At 45.1% G+C, this 19107-nt stretch overlaps 1 protein-coding gene across 3 annotated transcripts in view; it reads right to left on the bottom strand.

The window, feature by feature from the left end:
- rfx1a (regulatory factor X, 1a (influences HLA class II expression)) overlaps positions 1 to 13641 on the bottom strand; it is a 37769-nt gene extending 24128 nt beyond the window's left edge. Inside the window, exons 1-8 of one of the 3 annotated variants that reach the window (XM_083780144.1) lie at positions 13463 to 13641; positions 10395 to 10793; positions 7446 to 7555; positions 6785 to 6880; positions 5559 to 5656; positions 4160 to 4256; positions 3108 to 3446; positions 411 to 592 (exon numbers count right to left, since the gene is read on the bottom strand). In XM_083780144.1, the coding sequence (XP_083636270.1) occupies positions 411 to 592; positions 3108 to 3446; positions 4160 to 4256; positions 5559 to 5656; positions 6785 to 6880; positions 7446 to 7555; positions 10395 to 10776 (1304 nt within the window). In that variant the 5' untranslated portion in view covers positions 10777 to 10793; positions 13463 to 13641. Of the gene's footprint in view, positions 1 to 410; positions 593 to 3107; positions 3447 to 4159; positions 4257 to 5558; positions 5657 to 6784; positions 6881 to 7445; positions 7577 to 10394; positions 10794 to 13462 lie in introns of all 3 variants that reach the window. The other 2 variants (XM_083780143.1, XM_083780142.1) reach the window with 2 other exon arrangements.
- Positions 13642 to 19107: the final 5466 nt, after the last annotated feature.

A 19107-nucleotide genomic window follows, 5' to 3' on the forward strand; every position in this document is an offset into this window, starting at 1 on the left:
CCACGAAAGAGCCGCTCCGAAATTCGTGTCAATCAAGTTAATCGAAGTGGCTCTGCGCAGATGGGGCTTAAATAGCCTGCTGATGGGCATCTGGGCAGGGCCACCATGGAAGATGTGTCTTAAAGAGGTATCCATGTACACTGCCCCGTAGGGTCAGTTCCCGTACATATTGAACAATATGTAGTGGAGAGCCAGTCTCTCCACTCAGAGAACCCGGGTTACAGTGTAACCCTCCGTTACACTCCGGCTACGTAACTCAGGGTTACGTTGAAAAAATATATCCGCATACAAAACACAAAATAATCACTATGCTAAAATGCTGATGTCCTCACAACGCAAGTATAGCAATGTAAACGTCACGTGTGTGTGTGTGGGTGGGTGTGTGCGCGCTTGTGCATGTGCATAGTTACCGCGTTCCCAGGCGCCGCGTGCGGAGCCCCATGAAGACGGAGCGGATGAGCTTGCCGAAGGAGGCGGCGTTGACCGGCTCCAGCTTCTGCTCCTGGCAGTGCAGCAGGTAGTGGCAGTAGAGGGTGGAGCGCGGCAGACTCACGCCTTCAGCGGTCTCATAGTTGTCCAGCAACCACTGTACCTGACACACACACAGGCTGGAGCAGTTAGCAAACACTGTACCTGACACACAGGCAAAACACGCACACGCGCGTGCACACACACACGCACACGGCTGCTGTAAGGGTCACTCACCACGTCTGAGGTAGTGGTTACCAAACTTTTCGGGGTCGAGACCCAAAAGGGGAGATTTGATTTGCTCCGGGGGAGCCAAACTAGTGAAAATACTCAAGATAGCAGATCTACAAGCACACGGCGCGTCGCTTTGCGAGCTTGTAGATCGGCTATTTTTACTACTTCTTAATTATGTATTTAAAATAAATATACTGTATACATATTCCTTGAGAAAGATTACAACGTATTGGCATCAAAATAATACTACAGTATCAAGGGTAAAAGGTTTTATCTTTTTGTTGGTTTGTTTGTTCTACATTTATTTTAATTATTATTATTATAAAAATAAATTATAATCGTTTGACCCACTGTTTGGGAAACAGTGGTCTGAGATACAAACAAACATGCACGCGCGAGTGCTAGGGCTGGGCAATTCAACGTAAATATAGAAATATATATATTGTTCTTCTTATACGTATAAAATCGAATAGATTTGTTTATAAAATACTTAGTAATTAGTCAGATTAACCACTTAACTGTATTAAACTGATTGGGCAAATAACCGCAGATCTACAAGTTCACAACATGTGTGCTCTGTGAACTGCTTGTATACCTGCTATGTTCACCATTTGTTTAAGTAATGTCAATTTCAAGTCATATCGCCCAAGCCTAACAGACGCACACGCTCACGCTCACACACACACACACACACACACACACACACACACACACACACACACACACACACACACACACACACACACACACACACACACACAAATGAAAATGCGCATTAATTTGCGTGCCGTGGCATACAACACTGGTATGCAATGACTTCATGAGCCGTGCTATTGATGGAATCCAAAACTGTGATTTGGTGTATCATGTGGTGGCGGTGTGATGACATCTGTGATGCAGAAAATACGAGGTTGCAATTGTTTCAGGCAAAAAAAGGAAACGTAAAGGAAGATGTCCCATATCACATGCATTGTAATGATGTGAAACGTGATGAGGTCATGGCTTTGCTCTCGATGTGGAGGAAATCACAGTTAAAAAACATACAATGCATGTTGCATTGCATCACATGTTTAGCGGTGCCTGTGCAAAGAAAGAATATATTATGCAAAAGGCAGTTCCACCGCGCCTCACACCTGAGGTAGGCTATAGTCTGCTGTGTCTCAGAGGCAGGACTGATGAATAGGAAGACACTGTGGAGCATCACAGACAGTTTGAGGCCCTTTTTAACCCATTTAGTCCTGAAGAAATGTCTTCTAATCCTGACAGTTTTCTGAAATACCTATGTGTCTATATCAGTGGTGCTCAATATCATGTCAAGGCCCCCAAAATGTATATTTAATTGGCTGCCAACCCCCATTTGAGTTGTTCCAGGGACCCCCCAGAAGCAAAGATTTGAGTTAAAGATTTTCACTGTGAAAGCATATATTCAAAGATTTGCGGCACATTTTCACGATAAAAAGAATAGCAGACCTACAAGCTCGTAGTGCGGCACCTACAGTATGAGCTTGTAGATCTGCTATTTTTCAATAGCTAAAGTATAACATAATGCTTAAAACACCAAAATGGGTTCCTGCAAACAATGGGTTAATTCACAGGTTGCAGGTAAAAAATGACTATCGAGTCAATTTTTACCTGCAAGGCTGCACCCTGTGAATTAAAAAGGGCTCGAACTGTCTGTGACGTAACATGTTAAAAATTTAAAAATCTACAGCCAGTGGTGGAAGAAGTACTCGGATGTTTTTCTTAGGCAAAATAGCAATACTACAATGTAGAATACTCTTTTACCAGTAAAAGTCCTGTATTCAAAATATTCCTTGAGAAAGATTACAAGGTATTGAAGGTATTGGCATCAAAATAATACTTACTTGCAGAATGGTCCATATCACAATCATAATATTGGTTTTAGTTAGTAATGCATTAATGCGTGCATCACAAAAATAACTAATGTGTTGCTGGGTAGCTTAACTTATATTAAATTAGTAATGCATGATCATTTATCAGTTCATGATGTATGTTTTGTATTCCTAATATAAATCTACAACATAACTAAAGCTGTCCAATAATTGTAGTCTAGTAAGATACAGTGTTTGTCCCTGAGATGTAGTATACTGTATTGAGACATGGAAATACTCAAGTAAAGTAAACCTCAAAATTGTATAGTACAGTACTTTAGTTACTTAAGTTTCCACCACTGCGTTTATGGTAAAAAAAAAAGAAAAAACGGAGCACCTGAGCTCCGCCCAGTTTTTAACTGTGATTTCCACTTGAACAGAACTTAAAAAATGATCATCATCATCAGCGTGCGCCGCCGTTGGGTTTGCGTGCGTACGTGCGTGCGTGCGTGTGATAACACAAAAAAGGAAGGAAGGGGTATATAGATTCCCGCGCTTGGCGCCTCTGCATACCTTTTTGTCTGCCGACGGCACGCTACTGTCCTCGCCCTCTGTAATACTCACAGTGACCGGGGAGGCTCGGGCGGGCGTACTGTTAGAGTAGCTCTGAGCGGCGCCGCCGCCCCCGCCGCTGCCCAGCATGTAACCCCCCTGGATCACATAGCTGCCGGCCGCGCCGCCGCCGTTGGCGCCCGCCCCTTCCCCCGACCCGTTGGCCGTGACCCCCGCCGAGGTCACCACTGTGGCGCCGCCCGGGGGCGTGGCGCCGGCGGGCTGTGCCACGAACATGGACACCCCGCCCGACGCGCCGGCTGTGACCGAGACGGTGAGGGGCGTGCCGGGGGTGGAGGCCTGTGTGAGTATAGGGGGTGTCACACAATTGAATTATTACATCTGAATCGCAATTATTTTTGTCATAATCGCTTCCGTACGTGACAAAAATGAGAAATGGCAGATCTGCATGCTGATTTTTACCTTTTTCTATATACTTTCTTGGTATATTTCAGTTATTGTCATATCTGCCTTGTGCACTTTTTTATTACGAAGCCTGAAGAAGTTCAGGGACGCTGCCTTCATAATACATTTGTTCTCTTGTACCGAGCAGATCTACAGTGTGCGGGCGTATTTTTGAGGGGCGCTATATTCAGCTATAGTGTAGATCTTCGTCTTATACAAACATAAATTCCCACTGACAATGAATGAAGAATTTACGTCATATGTGGACGAGCAAATCGGCTATTTTCGTCCTACTCAAAGACTAAATTCCCATTCATTGACAATGATTGGATGATGTACGATGATAAGAGCGCCCCTCACTTCAAACGGGAGTGATTTTTCTATATCATTATCGATGTGCACTTGCCTATGCACCTGTTCCTAAGCCTCTGCTCTAGGTGTAGCGAAAGCTTTTCTCTACCGTTATTACGCAGCGTAAAAGCCAAACCGAATTTTGATTTCTATTCATAATGTTCCAATGTCCAATGCTAAAAAAACACACACAATTGAATCGTTGAATCGCAATTATTTTTGTGCAACTTAGAACGTGTGATGGGTGACAGCCGTACCTGTGAGACGGAAGTGGATGGAGCTTCGTAGTACTGGGCGGCGGACGTGGTCTGTGTGTACAGCGCCGCGTCTGTGTAGGAGAAGCTGCCGGAGCGGCTGCAACGAGAGAGGGGTGGGGAGGAGGGAGCGGTTAGGGAGATGATTAGGAAGCAAAGGGTCCTTATGTTGAGTTCACAACACCGGCAGCTGCAACAAACCATACGACACTACAAAGCAACACGGGACGTCTGTCGCCGAGTTGCTGTTTAAATGTTGCGCGTCGCGCTCGTTAACGCAATCGAGCGTGCTCGGGGGCTCGGGGGTTAAGGAAGGACAGGGAAGTAGCCGATGGAAATAATTTTGGAGAGAGAAGGTTGAGTGGAAATGGTGGAAACTCATTTTGTAGCTTTACAGCTGCTGGTGCGAAGTTGAAGACAGCAGCACTTTATTTTGTGTCGGAACCTCAGTTTAGTATGTGCCTTCATGTCGCTGGCTTCCATTGAAAATGACTGGTACCCTTGGAGCTGCCAGTGTGAACGCAGCATTACGTAAGATTCATACATTGGGGGTGCTCCATGCAAAAGTGGCGCTGTTGTGCCAGGAACAGAGAGAGAGATAGTGTTGCACTGGTGCCTAGTGCTAATTACAGAGAGAGAGAGAGAGAGAGAGAGAGAGAGAGAGAGAGAGAGAGAGAGAGGCAGGGGGAGAGGGGAGTTGCAACACTCAGTTCACACGTGTGATTTTTTTTTTTCACAAAGTATTTGAATATTTCCAGAATTGTTGTATGTCAAACCCCATGTCAAAACTGTTCCTGTGTGTGGGGAGGAAGGGAAGAATGTTTAGGCCTGTCACAAAGATGCAAAGCTATATTATACTGTATATCGGGTTGACTTATATTTTATACCACTTAAATGGTAAATTGCCGATCACCGTTATTTGGAGTGAAAATGGGACAATTTAAATATGTGGCCGATCGATCGGAGCAGCTCTAATAATTACATTGGTGTTCCTTGCCGAAAACAAGTTTGCGATACGTTGTGAGCTTAACAATCAGCTGTGTGGCGGACTAAGAATTAAGTATTACAAAACCGCCTGCGCGCGAGAACGCCATGCGCACGGCGGTCTGACTCCAGTCTGACATGGTGCTAGCTGTGTAGTCGTGTGTGACTCCAGTCTGACATGGTGCTAGCTGTGTAGTCGTGTGTGACTCCAGTCTGACATGGTGCTAGCTGTGTAGTTGTGTGTGACTCCAGTCTGACATGGTGCTAGCTGTGTAGTTGTGTGTGACTCCAGTCTGACATGGTGCTAGCTGTGTAGTTGTGTGTGACTCCAGCCTTACATGGTGCTAGCTGTGTAGTTGTGTGTGACTCCAGTCTGACATGGTGCTAGCTGTGTAGTTGTGTGTGACTCCAGCCTTACATGGTGCTAGCTGTGTAGTTGCCGTCTGCTCCTTCCACGTACTGCACTTGGTTGGCGTACACGTGTTGCACGGGCACCTGTGTCAACTGCTGCTGCACCTGGAAAACACACACGCGCGCGCACACACACACACACACATAAACAGAAAGCTGACATTAAACAATGGTAGTAGCCGATATGTATCTGTTGTTGATAAGCATTCAATTTCAGCTGGCTAGGTTGGTGTGTTGGTTATCTGCAACCTACTAAGCTGTAGATTCTGAACAGTATTTCTTTTATATAATGAAGATGTATTTGTTTCCCTGCACAAAATAGGGAAATAATAACAGCAAAACTAAATAAATTAATATCTGTATCAGTATCGGCTACCGGCTAAATTGTTACTTTAAACATCAGTATCGGCCAAGAATTTCCATATCGCATCCTTACTTGTGTGTGTGTGTATCTAATGTGTATCAGTGTCTCACTGAGTGAATGCTAATGCCTATCGTGTTCAAAAGGTCATTCTACCTGACCAGCAGCGACGCCGCAATGGTGAGCTGTGTGTGTGTGTGTGTGTGTGTGGATTTGGGTCAATCAAATACAATTATTAATTAACATTGGATAAACTACGGGTGAAATAATGTGGGAAATATCTTAACCCATTTTGGGTGGGAACCCCTTTTGGTGTTTTAAACATTATTGAAAAATAGCAGATCTACAAGTTCATAGCGCGCCACCGAGTGGTGCGCTACGAGCTTGCAGGTCTGCTATTTTAGAAAAATCGTAAAATATGGCGCAAATCTTTGAATATATAGTGAACGTTTTTAACTTTGCTTCGGGGGGGTCCCTGGAACAACATATTTTCCGGCCAAATACATATATTTTTGGGGGTCCTTGACATGAAACTGTTTGAGAACCACTGACATAGAAACAGAAGGCATTTGTAGAATCGTCCTCAGGTCTAAATATCTTAATGGCATCTATCTACAGGCCTATTATAGCTTTTAAAAAGCACGAAATATCGCCGTGCGTGCGTTGTTAGTAGTATTTTAACACTACGTCAGTTCCCATTGGGCACAAATTAGACGCCAACCACACGTTGCGGGCAAAGGGGTCGGATTTATAAATAGGATGATATAATTAATGCGGTTGGATGACGGATGGATGATGAACAGGCGGCATGCCGCAGATTCGGGTGACGAAAATGTCCATCTCTAGTGTGCGTGCGTGCGTGCGTGCATTACCTCCTGGCTGATGTGCACGGGCTGCAGGCTGGTGACACTGAGCTGGGTACCGGGCTCAGTCTTGGCGATCTGAGAGGTGGCCTGCACCACAGACCTCTGATTGATGAAAGAATACACAACAGCATGATTACAAATGCGCTTTAGCCCATTTTGACCTGAGATCATATTCTAAAAATGTCTGTTTGAAAATGACAGTTTTCTGAAAAAGCTATGTTTCTATGTCAGTGGTTCTTCGATTTTTCAAAAATAGCAGTCCTACAAGCTCGTAGCGCGCCACTCGGTGGCGCGCTATGAGCTTGTAGATCTGCTATTTTTCAATAGCTAAAGCATAACATAATGCTAACACCAAAAGGGGTTCCCGCCCCAAAATGGGTTAGACCAGTGGATCTCAATAATATTCCCATCACTTTGCAATTTCCCCAATCACCCACATTTGAGTTAATACAATATACATTTTCAAATATGGAAAAGAAAAATCCAAAAAAGTAGATCTACAAGTTTCCCACGTGCCACTAAGTGACTATTTCCACTATTTTTTTAAAAGTGTGCGGACATTTCTAAACATGGAAACGATTATGACGATTATCTACAATAATTGCAATTAGGGGCTTGATTGTGAAAGGCCTGTGTGTATGCGTGTGTGTGTGAGCGTGTGCGTTACCTGCTGGCCTGCCTGCACCTGCTGAACGACCTGTGTGGGAACTCCTGTCTGCACCACAGCTGGTGGGGAGCTGGAGTCTGATATGCTGTCATTGGAATGGAGGGAACCCTCTGAAGGACACAAAGTGTAACCTTTATCTAATGTTATTCTGCGGTTCACTTTGTTTCAAACAGCACAGATAAAATATGTATTTTTTTCACATCAAAACCACTGAGTATTGTACACATAACACATCAAAACCACTGAGTAGTGTGTGTGTGTGTGTGTGTGTGTGTGTGTGTGTGTGTGTGTGTGTGTGTGTGTGTGTGTTTTATACTTCTGCACATCAGCAGGACAGACTTCCTCAAACGCTTAAGGGCTGAAACGCATCCATTTCCTTCTTTTGTTATATATTTTTTGCGAGTGCTCGCAACTTTATTTGGCATTTGTGTGCCTTGTGGGTCCAACATAAGACTGTTGAGATAGGCAAGGCCATGCAAGGCAGTTTTATCTGTATAACAACAAGGCAATTGAATGTGCACAGAACATCAAACAAAGGGAACACAATTATACAATGACATTAGGTTGCATAAAACAAAATAACTACAACAATATTAGATACCTTTACAGTACAGAAGAGGAATGAAGAAAATAAACAGTGGCAAGTAAGGCAGTGGCAAGCAGAAAGGTCTTTAGTTGTGTTTAAAAACATAAGAGATAAACATGACAGTTTACTTGTTCAAGTTATGTTTTAGTTTGATCTCTCAAAACAGATATAGTGCTCTGGGCGTTGTGCGCATGTAGATCTGCTATTTTCACATGTTTTGCCTCTTTTTGATGCAGTATTTTGTTTAAGTATTAGTAAAAAGTCGTAAAAATCGTAATTTGTAACTACACTGTCATGTGGCGACCCCCCCTGGGGGTCCCGACCCACAGGTTGAGAACCACCGGTGTAGGACACCACATGTTATGTAAGACACACATGGAGTCGCCAGGCAGCCGCTGCTTTTCATCTGACAATGAGGACTTTCCCCGGGGCGGGGAAAGCACAACGCTGCCTCTCCCAGTTTCCGCTCCCCGCTGACCAGGCAGCCTGGCTGGCCAATGGGAGGTGGCGAGGCGCTCTATAGTGCAGCGACAAGGACACAATCCCCTAGCTTTCCCACCGGCGAACGCTGGCACTGCCAATTGCCAAATGCCAGCCGAACTCACCCTCGTCTTCACAGTGTTGTGTGAGTACTTTACACATGCACCACCCAAATGCCTATACACTCAGGAGTTCACTGTGTGCAAGCAACACGGGAATATAGAGGACAAACCTATCAACTACAAAGCACGCAGCACAAATAAAATGTCATATTCAAGTAGTAGTTCACCCCATGAAGCCTTGAATTCAAGGGATTTTGGGTTTTTTGTCGCATTCCTAAGCCAATACTTTGGTGAGCTACTGAGTCCCCACTCATGAAATGAGTGGGAAAGTGAGAGGCAAAGTGAGTTTAATGTTGTGTAATACAATCAGACAGGACTTTTCACTTTTCTGTTTGGATGTATGGGCTGTGGCGCTGTCAAGGCCAGAAAGTCGGGTTTTTTTGCCACTCAGTAGGCGTTCTCTCACCCTCTATTGACCGATGATCGAATTATTGGCTCAGAATAAGACAAAAACTAAAACAAATCTGCATGAATTCAAGGCTTCAGTGTAATTGATAGAAAACAAGTATTTTTTTTAGGGTGAACTACTACATATCATTTATGAAATATCATGAATTCATGTATGAAAATGCATTACTTAATGCATTAATTCCCTATGCTGTGTTGATTGTTGAATGATGAAGAGAGAGATCATGAGAGGCCAATCAGTATGAAACAGTTCATTCTTGCTCATTTCCTTCTCGTTCTTCCATGGACCATGACTTACACAAAATTTAGGTTTTGGCAAATATCTTAACTTTTGGATTTATCCGGCCAACAGAAAGACAAACGGAATGAGGTGAAAATGTAACCCCATTCGTTACATACAATCAAAAATGTGCTCCGTACTGTGGTGGGATGGCTTTTTTGTCCATGGTTCCGCGGCGCGACGCGGCAGACGGAGCCGGTGTGCGATAGGTTCATTGGAAATAATGGAGGCGGCTGTTTTGACGCGCGGCGGTCGCAGACGGTGTGTGATGGGCTTTACATAATTATTTTGGAGTCCTTGACATGAAAAATTGAGCACCACTGATACAGAAACATATGGTATTATGAATGAATTGAGGATTACCTAATAGCATTTGAGTCTTCGTTGACAGATTTTAATAATTGCATTAGTACTGTGCAAAGTTCAAGCTGCACATATTTGATAGATTCCTCATGTTCTCCCTTACCCTGGTGGTTTACCAGGCTATCTCTCCCTACCTTCAGGCCTTCCCACGCACCACATCCCCATCTCACACCTCTGGGTGGGTGTGAGACCTTGCCAGGCAGTAGTCCGTCTAGCTCACAGAAACTAGAAAGAAGGTGCCCACTCTGAAAAGGTTAACTGAGCCACACGGTGACGCCATATCTTTGGCATAACGTGCAAATAGAAAACTGCAAATGTCACCATTCCTAATTTTAGTATGGGGGGCGTGGGGTTGGAAACCAGCAACCATGATCATGCTTAATAATAAGTCATCCCGAGTGAATTAATTTAAATTCCTGATTGTTCACAAAGCATTCATGGACGAAGTATGCCCACTTTATGTCCAGTGTTCAAGTGAAAGAAAGGTCTATAACAACAGTTTATATCAATACACAGTACAAAGCATATTCATTTGGGTTAATTTGCTGAAAGAAAAAAAAGAAACGTGCATAAGACCTATATGTGAAACGGATGTAGGGGAAGCACGTTAGCGCACAGAGAAGGACAGGCATAGCCAACCACTTGTCCATTACAGTTCTAGCTACATATTCAGCAGTGAATCTGGCATGATGAGATGCTCAAGACCTTACCTGTGAGAGTGACCACGACATACTGCGGTGTGCTTTGAGCGTTCCCAGACTGCGTGGGGGAGCCCTGGATCTCTGCCGTCACATACTGGGTCTGAGCTGGCTGCAGGGCCTGCAGTGCTGTGGGCTGCAGGGCTTGGCCGCCTGCCGCAGGCTTCTGGGTGATTATCGTGAGCGTCGGAGTGGCTTGCTCGGTGGGAGCGCTTTGGCCCACAGGTGTGGTCACAGTGGGGGTGCAGGCCACAGTGGTCTGGATCTCAGCCAGGAACTGAGTGCCGGTGGCAGGGGCGGAGGAGGACACGGGTTGCCCGACCGTGACGGTAACAACCCCCTGCGGTTGGGTCGTCGGCTGCAGCTCCCCCACATAGCCCGAGGTGGCCATCATGAAATGCGGACTCCACACTTTGAACGGGCACAAAAAAAAAAGAGAAAGTCAATACTCAATTGCTCCAGGGCAAAATAATGAAAGAAAGGTAAATAATCATTCATATGTATTGTGGTTAGTGTCCGCCCTGAGACTGAGAGGTCGGGGTTCGACATCCGGCCGAGTCATACCAAAGAAAATGGGACCCAATGGAACACTGCAGCACACTGCTGCGTTTTTCGGATTTTAGCAGCGTTTTTCCGCCGGTTTCCCTTTGACATTTTCTCACACTACAGGACCAGAACCAGGAGATAGGCTCCTGCCCTATGGGCCTCATGGCTCGGCAAGGCTTACTACTTACTTATAAGTAACATATATCGAGACATGACTGCTCAAATGTTCAACCTGGCAGAGCTTTTACCGACATCTCCCTGGAACTCATCCTGAACTTGACTGCGCATGCATCGAGTCAGTCAATTTAATACGCAAAGCAGGCAGACAAAATCTACTTCCTCACATGTATGAGCAATAGTAATATCGTTTATGTGTGTGAACGAGCTCCTGCGAGACAGCAGTGGCAGAGGAGTGTGGGAAGGAAAGAGCATTCAGTGTCCCGCTGACTGTAATGTGATCGCTCAGCCGCCTGCAGTGCTACGGTTACAGGTTACAGCTAACTGGCAGGAACGTGGCTATAGGCCACAAGCCTCACCAACAAAAACTGTTGGTTTAATACTTGCCTAACCTCCGTTCCTTCCCTGAAGGAAGGGCACGAGATAGATTTCCTATTCAACTGTCTGTATACTAACACATAATGGAGGGACATTTCCATGTGATGTGACACCTAAATAATATAACTTTGATTTAGATGAGATGGTGTTTATTGTCCTCAGAGAGGGAGTGCTTTTCCCGGCTCACATAAATGGTAAATTTAGACAAAGCATGTTAGCAGTACATGTTATACAGTATAGTCCCACATTCTCCCTTGTATGTAGTCTAAAAGGCCAGTCCACACCAATGCAACTCCTTGCAACCATTATCCATTATAAAACTGCTTTGTCGCAAGGAGTTGCGACTAGTTGCATTGGTGTGGTCTGGCTGTAGATTACACTCTTTACATCAGATTACACAGCACCAGACCAGCAGTCTCGATGACTTGTGTACACACACACTATTTCACTTTGTCTCATGCATGCACTCTCTGAACCCCCCCCCCCCCCACACACACACACACACACACACACACACACACACACACACACACACACACACACACACACACACGTTTGAATGAGGAAGAGAACATTGAAAGAGTAGAACAACATGTCTAGTCTGTGTTGTTATACATTTCATAGATTCTGTGAATGAAGCCTCAAACGGATAAGAAATTAACAATAACAACATTGTTACAACACCAGCAAAAGAGCATGACATTAACTGGCACTGCTATAGCCCGTGGGCACCTGTGATCACCAGTAGCCTAACTGCCGCGCCCCTTTTCACTTCAGTTCCTGCCAACGGATATCACATTCTTTGCTGTCGTGGCTGAGTCCTGTCTTTCACTAAACTTTCATTTATTCGGGGACAGTTGGTTCATGTTTTGAATGGTGCCTTATAACGGTTTCAACTGCAGGACCTTGCCCGTCTGTCTCCGACTCTCCACGTTTATTATATAGCATTCAACCACACAGTAAACGCCACAATAACACTAAAAGCCTCATTTCTAAATTGTACTTGGTTGCATGCAGTGTTCTTGCAGATATACAAGCTCACCACGCGTCATATTCGTGACGCGTGGTGAGCTTGTGGGTCTGCCATTTACTGAGCACGACACTGTCTGTGCACGCAACTACTACTACCCCCCTAACCCACGGACACAACTGTACTTTAAACTTGCCCTAACCTTACGTCAGACAGAACAGAACGCCTTGTTAGTGAGTGAGCGTTAACTACGTTGGTTATGTTTCGCTCAAGGCTCTGGTTTTGCTGAAAGCCTCACAGCCTGCTGTCTGTCGTGGATGGATCAGTTTTGTGTGCGTTAAAATAACGACATATGTGGTGGCACGTTGGTTGGTTGGTTTGGCATTTCGTTTAAAATGCAAACCATTTTTTTAAAACCATGATCTCCAGTCAGAGGAGAATCCACGTCGGTTTACATTCCTGAGAGATATTGAGAGCTGCTGCTTTCTGATGCTAGCCTAATATTTAGACTATCGTTGATGTATTCTGATCGATCTGATCGATTCTGACATTTTCAAAGATTGAAAATGTCAGAATCGATCAAATAGCCTACATCTACAAGAGTCTAAAATAAATCTTAGGCTACTCTGATGCCAGCCAGCTGAAGTAGCCTAGCAGTGAGGCAAAGCAAGATCGGTCTCTACAACAACCCAACCGCCATTTTGTACCCTTTGCATTTTGACATCGCCATAACAACGGCCTGCCTGCGTCGTCATGGCAAAGCAGGAGAGAACAAACCCCAACACCAACGTCCCCTGGCTCGCCTCGGCTCGAACCCGCGTCGCCAACCAACCACAAACACAACACACTCCATTCATTAAAAGCACCTACAGGCGACTAGTTAGCCGGCTAGCGCTAGCCTCCAGTTATCATGGCTACCGATCAAACAAGGAGGGAGAAGAAAATGAAACAGCTTGGCTTCAAAATAAAATTCTATTGAAATGTTTAAAAAATAATTGAAAATATTTACGTTTTTTTTGTTTTGTTTGAGAGCTGCCTTCGGCCTCTGGGCTCCGGGTAGTTTTATTTTATTTTTTAATTATTTATTATTTCTTCTTCTTCCTTGAAGGATTGGGCTGGTTGGCTGGTTGTTGTTGTTGACTCGCGTTGCTGTGGTTCTTGTCGCCAGGGCTACCGTGGCTATGGCGCTGAGCTTCGTCCTCACCAGGGCAACTGTTGCTACCCACCCTCCTCTCCTCCCTCCTCCCACTCCCACGGCTCCCATTGGCCGAGACGCTCCCGATGCCTCTTAAAGGGGCCACGCCAGGCCAGGGCCCCACTCCCCACTCTCACTAGTCACTCACACTGATTCTCAACCTTTTTCAAGGACCAGTTTTATTGTCTCCACCAGCCGAAGGCATGGGGAGAGTATGTTTTGCACTCCGTCCGTCCGTCCGTCCGTGTGTCCGTGTGTCCGTGTGTCCGTCCGTGACCAGCTAATCTCAGCCACCGTTAACCCGGTCGATGCCAAATTTTGCACACACACTCCCTGGATGCCAACCATGAACCTCTGCCCCAAACTTTCCAGAACGGCCTGTTATAGCGCCACCAGGAGGCCGCTTTGTGCAAAACAAGTTTTTGCACAGTACACCTACAGATTTTGTCCAAACATCACGCAAATTGGTACACAGTCTCTCTAGAGCCATTCAACCAAACCGGTCTTTCAGATTTCTCAGACTCCATCCTGATTGGTTAAGATTGGCTTCCAAAATTCACAGGACTGCTCAGTTTCAAACAAAATGCTGCAAATCATGAACACATCGCGTGATTTCCGTGAAAGTGTGCACCCACATTCCCACTAGGCCGAGGACGAAATGCCACATGAACAATTTCAACTCAGCCTCAAGGTGGCGCTATAACTGGCCCAAAAGTGTTTTTACCTCTAACTGCACGGATCTGTGGATCCTGGTGGAGACCTGTGCCCAGTAGGGCACTTTTTGTTTTGTTTTGTTTTACGAGGTCCATTCGTTGAAATGTAAATTTTGCATTTTAACGGTAAAGTTATTTCACAATTGACATTGTAGGCAATAATTAATAACGGTATGGCACCAGGCCAAAGCCATGGGGAGAGAGTATGTTTTGCACTCTGAGTGTGTGTGTGTGTGTGTTTGTGTCCGTCAGTTTGTTAACAGCTAATCTCCAGCACCATTAACCCAGTCGATGCCAAATTTTGCACACACACTCCCTGGATGCCAACGATGAACCTCTGTCCCAAATTTTCCAGAACGGCCTGTATAGCACCACACATTTTTGTATGCCCTCCGAGACTATGGACTATAGCTTTTAGCTTTTCCGTGATTTTCACCTTTTTTTCAAATCCTCCGAAATCGTGAAAAACAACATACTATAGTATGCCCTCCGTGACCATGGACTATAGCCTTTCGCTTTTCCGTGATTTCACCTTTTTTCAAATCCTAAACAATGATGAAGAATCGCGCATTATAGCATGCCACTTAATGACCTTGACCAATATCAATGACCTTGAGCAGTATAAATGACCTTCAATAAGACTAGTAAATGACCTTGACCAGTATAAATGACCTTGACAAGTACAAATGACCTTGACCAGTATAAATGACCTTCACCAGTATAAATGACCGTGACCAGTATATGACTGAGCAGTATAAATTACCTTCATGAGACTAGTAAATGACCTTGACCAGTATAAATGACCTTCATAAGACTAGTAAATGATCTTCACCAGTATAAATGACCTTCATAAGACTAGTAAATGATCTTCACCAGTATAAATGACCTTGGCCAGTATGCAGTCCGTGACCATGGACTATAGCCTTTCGCTTTTCCTTGATTTTCACCTTTTTTTTTTTAAATCCTCAACAATGATGAAGAATCGCGCACTATAGCGCGCCGCTCAATGACCTGAGACCATGGACCAATGAACCATGTAAATACAACACATTGAGCAGGGCACTGCAGGGAGTTGAACCCCGTTCCGGTAAACCAGAAGTCTGACACCAGTGCCTTAGTTTTTGTGTTGTTGTTCATTTACAGGTCCAGGTGTGCATACGCATGTGCGCCTGTGCGTGTGTAGGTGCATGTGTGCATGTGTGTGCACGCTTCAATGACCACTGTCGGACCCCATGGGGATCAAGGACCTCAGGGAGCCACCCATAATTCACAACGGTCACAGCGAACTCTGTTGCATCACAACTGGTGGCCAACAGTTGTAACCAACACCGCCGCCGACCCACATAGAATACCATCGCACAGTGGTATCAGACCAACCACAATCAGCCAGCCCTCAAACCAAACCCTTCGACCTAGAAGAACTCAAAACTGCAATGGGAAAGTTGAAACCCGGAAAAGCAGCTGCAGATTGATGACATACTGGCAGAAATGATACAGCACCTGGGACCTAACGCAAAGACCTCGTTCGTGGGGATGCATGGCACAGAAAACCATCCCTTCTGTCTGGAGAACGGCCAAAGTGGTTGAAATCCCCAAACCTGGCAAAGACCCATCATCCCCAAAGAGCTACCGACCCATTTCCCTCCTATGCATCACCTACAAGCTCTATGAGAGGCTGCTACTCCAACGCCTCGTTGCCACTCATAGATACCAAGCTGACTAAAGACCAAGCTGGTTTCCGTCCCGGCCGCTCCTGTGCTGGACATAGCTCAACCTCACCCAACACATTGAGGATGGGTTTGAGGGAAAACAAATAACTGGAGCAGCATTCAGAGATCTCTCTGCTGCCTACGACACTGTCCAAAACCGCACAATGGTCAGGAAAAGCCTCCTCAACAACAGGCGCTTCTATGTCCAGTTAAATGACCAGAGGAGTAAATGGAAAGCCCAAAAGAACTGCCTCCCACAAGGTAGCGTGCTCACCCCCCTCCTTTTCAATATCTACACAAACGACCAGCTCTGTCCTTGAAAGTGCCCTCCAAGAAATGTCAAGCTACTACAATACAACCACCTGAAACCCAACCCATCAAAAACCCAACTATGCAGCTTCCACCTGAGGAACCGAGACGCAAAAAAAAAGAACTGAGCATCACAAACTCTCAAACCATACCCACCCCATGTATCTTGGATTTACACTGGACAGGACACTCTTCTTCAAAAAACACCTGGAGAACACAAAAGCCACGGTCAACAACCACAATAACATCCTGTGAAAACTAGTGAACTCCAAGTGGGCCACAAACAATCCGTGCAACTGCCATGGCCCTGTCTTTCTCTACAGCAGAGTATGCCTGCTCAAGCTGGAGCCGATCACGTCACACCAAATTGGTCGACACAGCCCTAAATGACACCTGTGGATTCATCACGGGATGCATCAAGACAACACCTGTCCCTGTCCCAACACCTGTTTACATTCGAGGGTCGCCGGTCCTCTCGAACGGAACAGTTTAACGTCATGCCCAGGACGAAAAGATATAGAGAACACCAAAATGACAAATAACAGCAGGAAGGCATGGGCCTAGTGTTAAACATAATATAACCCAATTGACTCCAGTCCTCTCTGTTTAATATATCTATATAATGAAACTATATAAACTATGCATATACCATGAAGTGCTATGACTACTATAGCTCTGGTCCATACTAGCTCTAATGCGTTTCATTTAGAACTATGTTACTCTAAACTTCCCCGCTCGCATGAATGCAGACCAGCCTCTACACGTTGGCGTAAATAAAAAGAACGTTTTTGCTACACATCAAAACAAAGGCGAGTTGTGTCATTAGAAAGCCTACTTTGGTAATTGGTTCTAGTTTTAGTGAACATAAATAATAAATAAATAGACTTGGTAACCTAACTGTAGGGAGTGCAAACACATTAAAGAACCTGGGGGTTATCATCTATGAAAAGGCAACACAATGAGCAGAAAATAAAAATGAACCATGTAAATACAACAAATTGAGCAGAGCACTGCAGGGAGTTGAACCCCATTCCGGTAAACCAGAAGTACCACAACCAGTGCCTTGGTTTTTGTTTTGTTTTACGAGGTCCATTCGTTGAAATGTAAATTTTGCATTTTAACGGTAAAGTTATTTCACAATTGACATTGTAGGCAATAATTAATAACGGTATGGCACCAGGCCAAAGCCATGGGGAGAGAGTATGTTTTGCACTCTGAGTGTGTGTGTGTGTGTGTGTGTGTGTGTGTGTGTGTGTGTGTGTCCGTCAGTTTGTTAACAGCTAATCTCCAGCACCATTAACCCGGTCGATGCCAAATTTTGCACACACACTCCCTGGATGGCAACGATGAACCTCTGTCCCAAATTTTCCAGAACGGCCTGTATAGCACCACACATTTTTGTATGCCCTCCGAGACAATGGACTATAGCCTTTAGCTTTTCCGTGATTTTCACCTTTTTTTCAAATCGTGAAAAACAACATACTATAGTATGCCCTCCGTGACCATGGACTATAGCCTTATGCTTTTCCGCGATTTTACAATGATGAAGAATCGCGCACTATAGCATGCCACTTAATGACCTTGACCAATATCAATGACCTTGAGCAGTATAAATGACCTTCAATAAGACTAGTAAATGACCTTGACCAGTATAAATGACCTTGACAAGTACAAATGACCTTGACCAGTATAAATGACATTCACCAGTATAAATGACCATGCCCAGTATATGACTGACCAGTATAAATTACCTTCATGAGACTAGTAAATGACCTTGACCAGTATAAATGACCTTCATAAGACTAGTAAATGATCTTCACCAGTATAAATGACCTTGGCCAGTATGCGGTCCGTGACCATGGACTATAGCCTTTCGCTTTTCCTTGATTTTCACCTTTAAAAAGAAATCCTCAACAATGATGAAGAATCGCGCACTATAGCGCGCCACTCAATGACCTGAGACCATGGACCAATGAACCATGTAAATACAACACATTGAGCAGGGCACTGCAGGGAGTTGAACCCCGTTCCGGTAAACGAGAAGTCTGACACCAGTGCCTTAGTTTTTGTGTTGTTGTTCATTTACAGGTCCAGGTGTGCATACGCATGTGCGCCTGTGCGTGTGTAGGTGCATGTGTGCATGTGTGTGTGCACGCTTTAATGACCACTGTTGGACCCCATGGGGATCAAGGACCTCTGGGAGCCACCCATAATTCACAATGCTCACAGCGACCTCTGTTGCATCACAACTGGTGGCCAACAGTCGTAACCAACACCGCCGCCAACCCACAGGAGAATACCATCGCACAGTGGTATCAGACCAACCACAATCAGCCAGCCCTCAAACCAAACCCTTGGACATAGAAGAACTCGAAACTGCAATGGGAAAGTTGAAACCCGGAAAAGCAGCAGGGATTGATGACATACTGGCAGAAATTATACAGCACCTGGAACCTAACGCAAAGACCTGGCTCGTGGGGATGCTGAATACATGCATGGCACAGAAAACCATCCGTTCTCTCTGGAGAAAGGCCACAGTGGTTGCAATCCCCAAACCTGGCAAAGACCCATCATCCCCAAAGAGCTACCGACCCATTTCCCTCCTCTGCATCACCTACAAGAGAGGCTGCTACTCCAACGCCTCATGCCACTCAGACACCAAGCTGACTAAAGACCAAGCTGGTTTCCGTCCCGGCCGCTCCTGTGCTGGACAGAGCTCAACCTCACC

Source organism: Protomyctophum parallelum (assembly GCF_964188405.1).
Source record: "Protomyctophum parallelum genome assembly, chromosome: 13".
In the NCBI taxonomy this organism is placed as follows: Eukaryota; Metazoa; Chordata; class Actinopteri; order Myctophiformes; family Myctophidae; genus Protomyctophum; species Protomyctophum parallelum.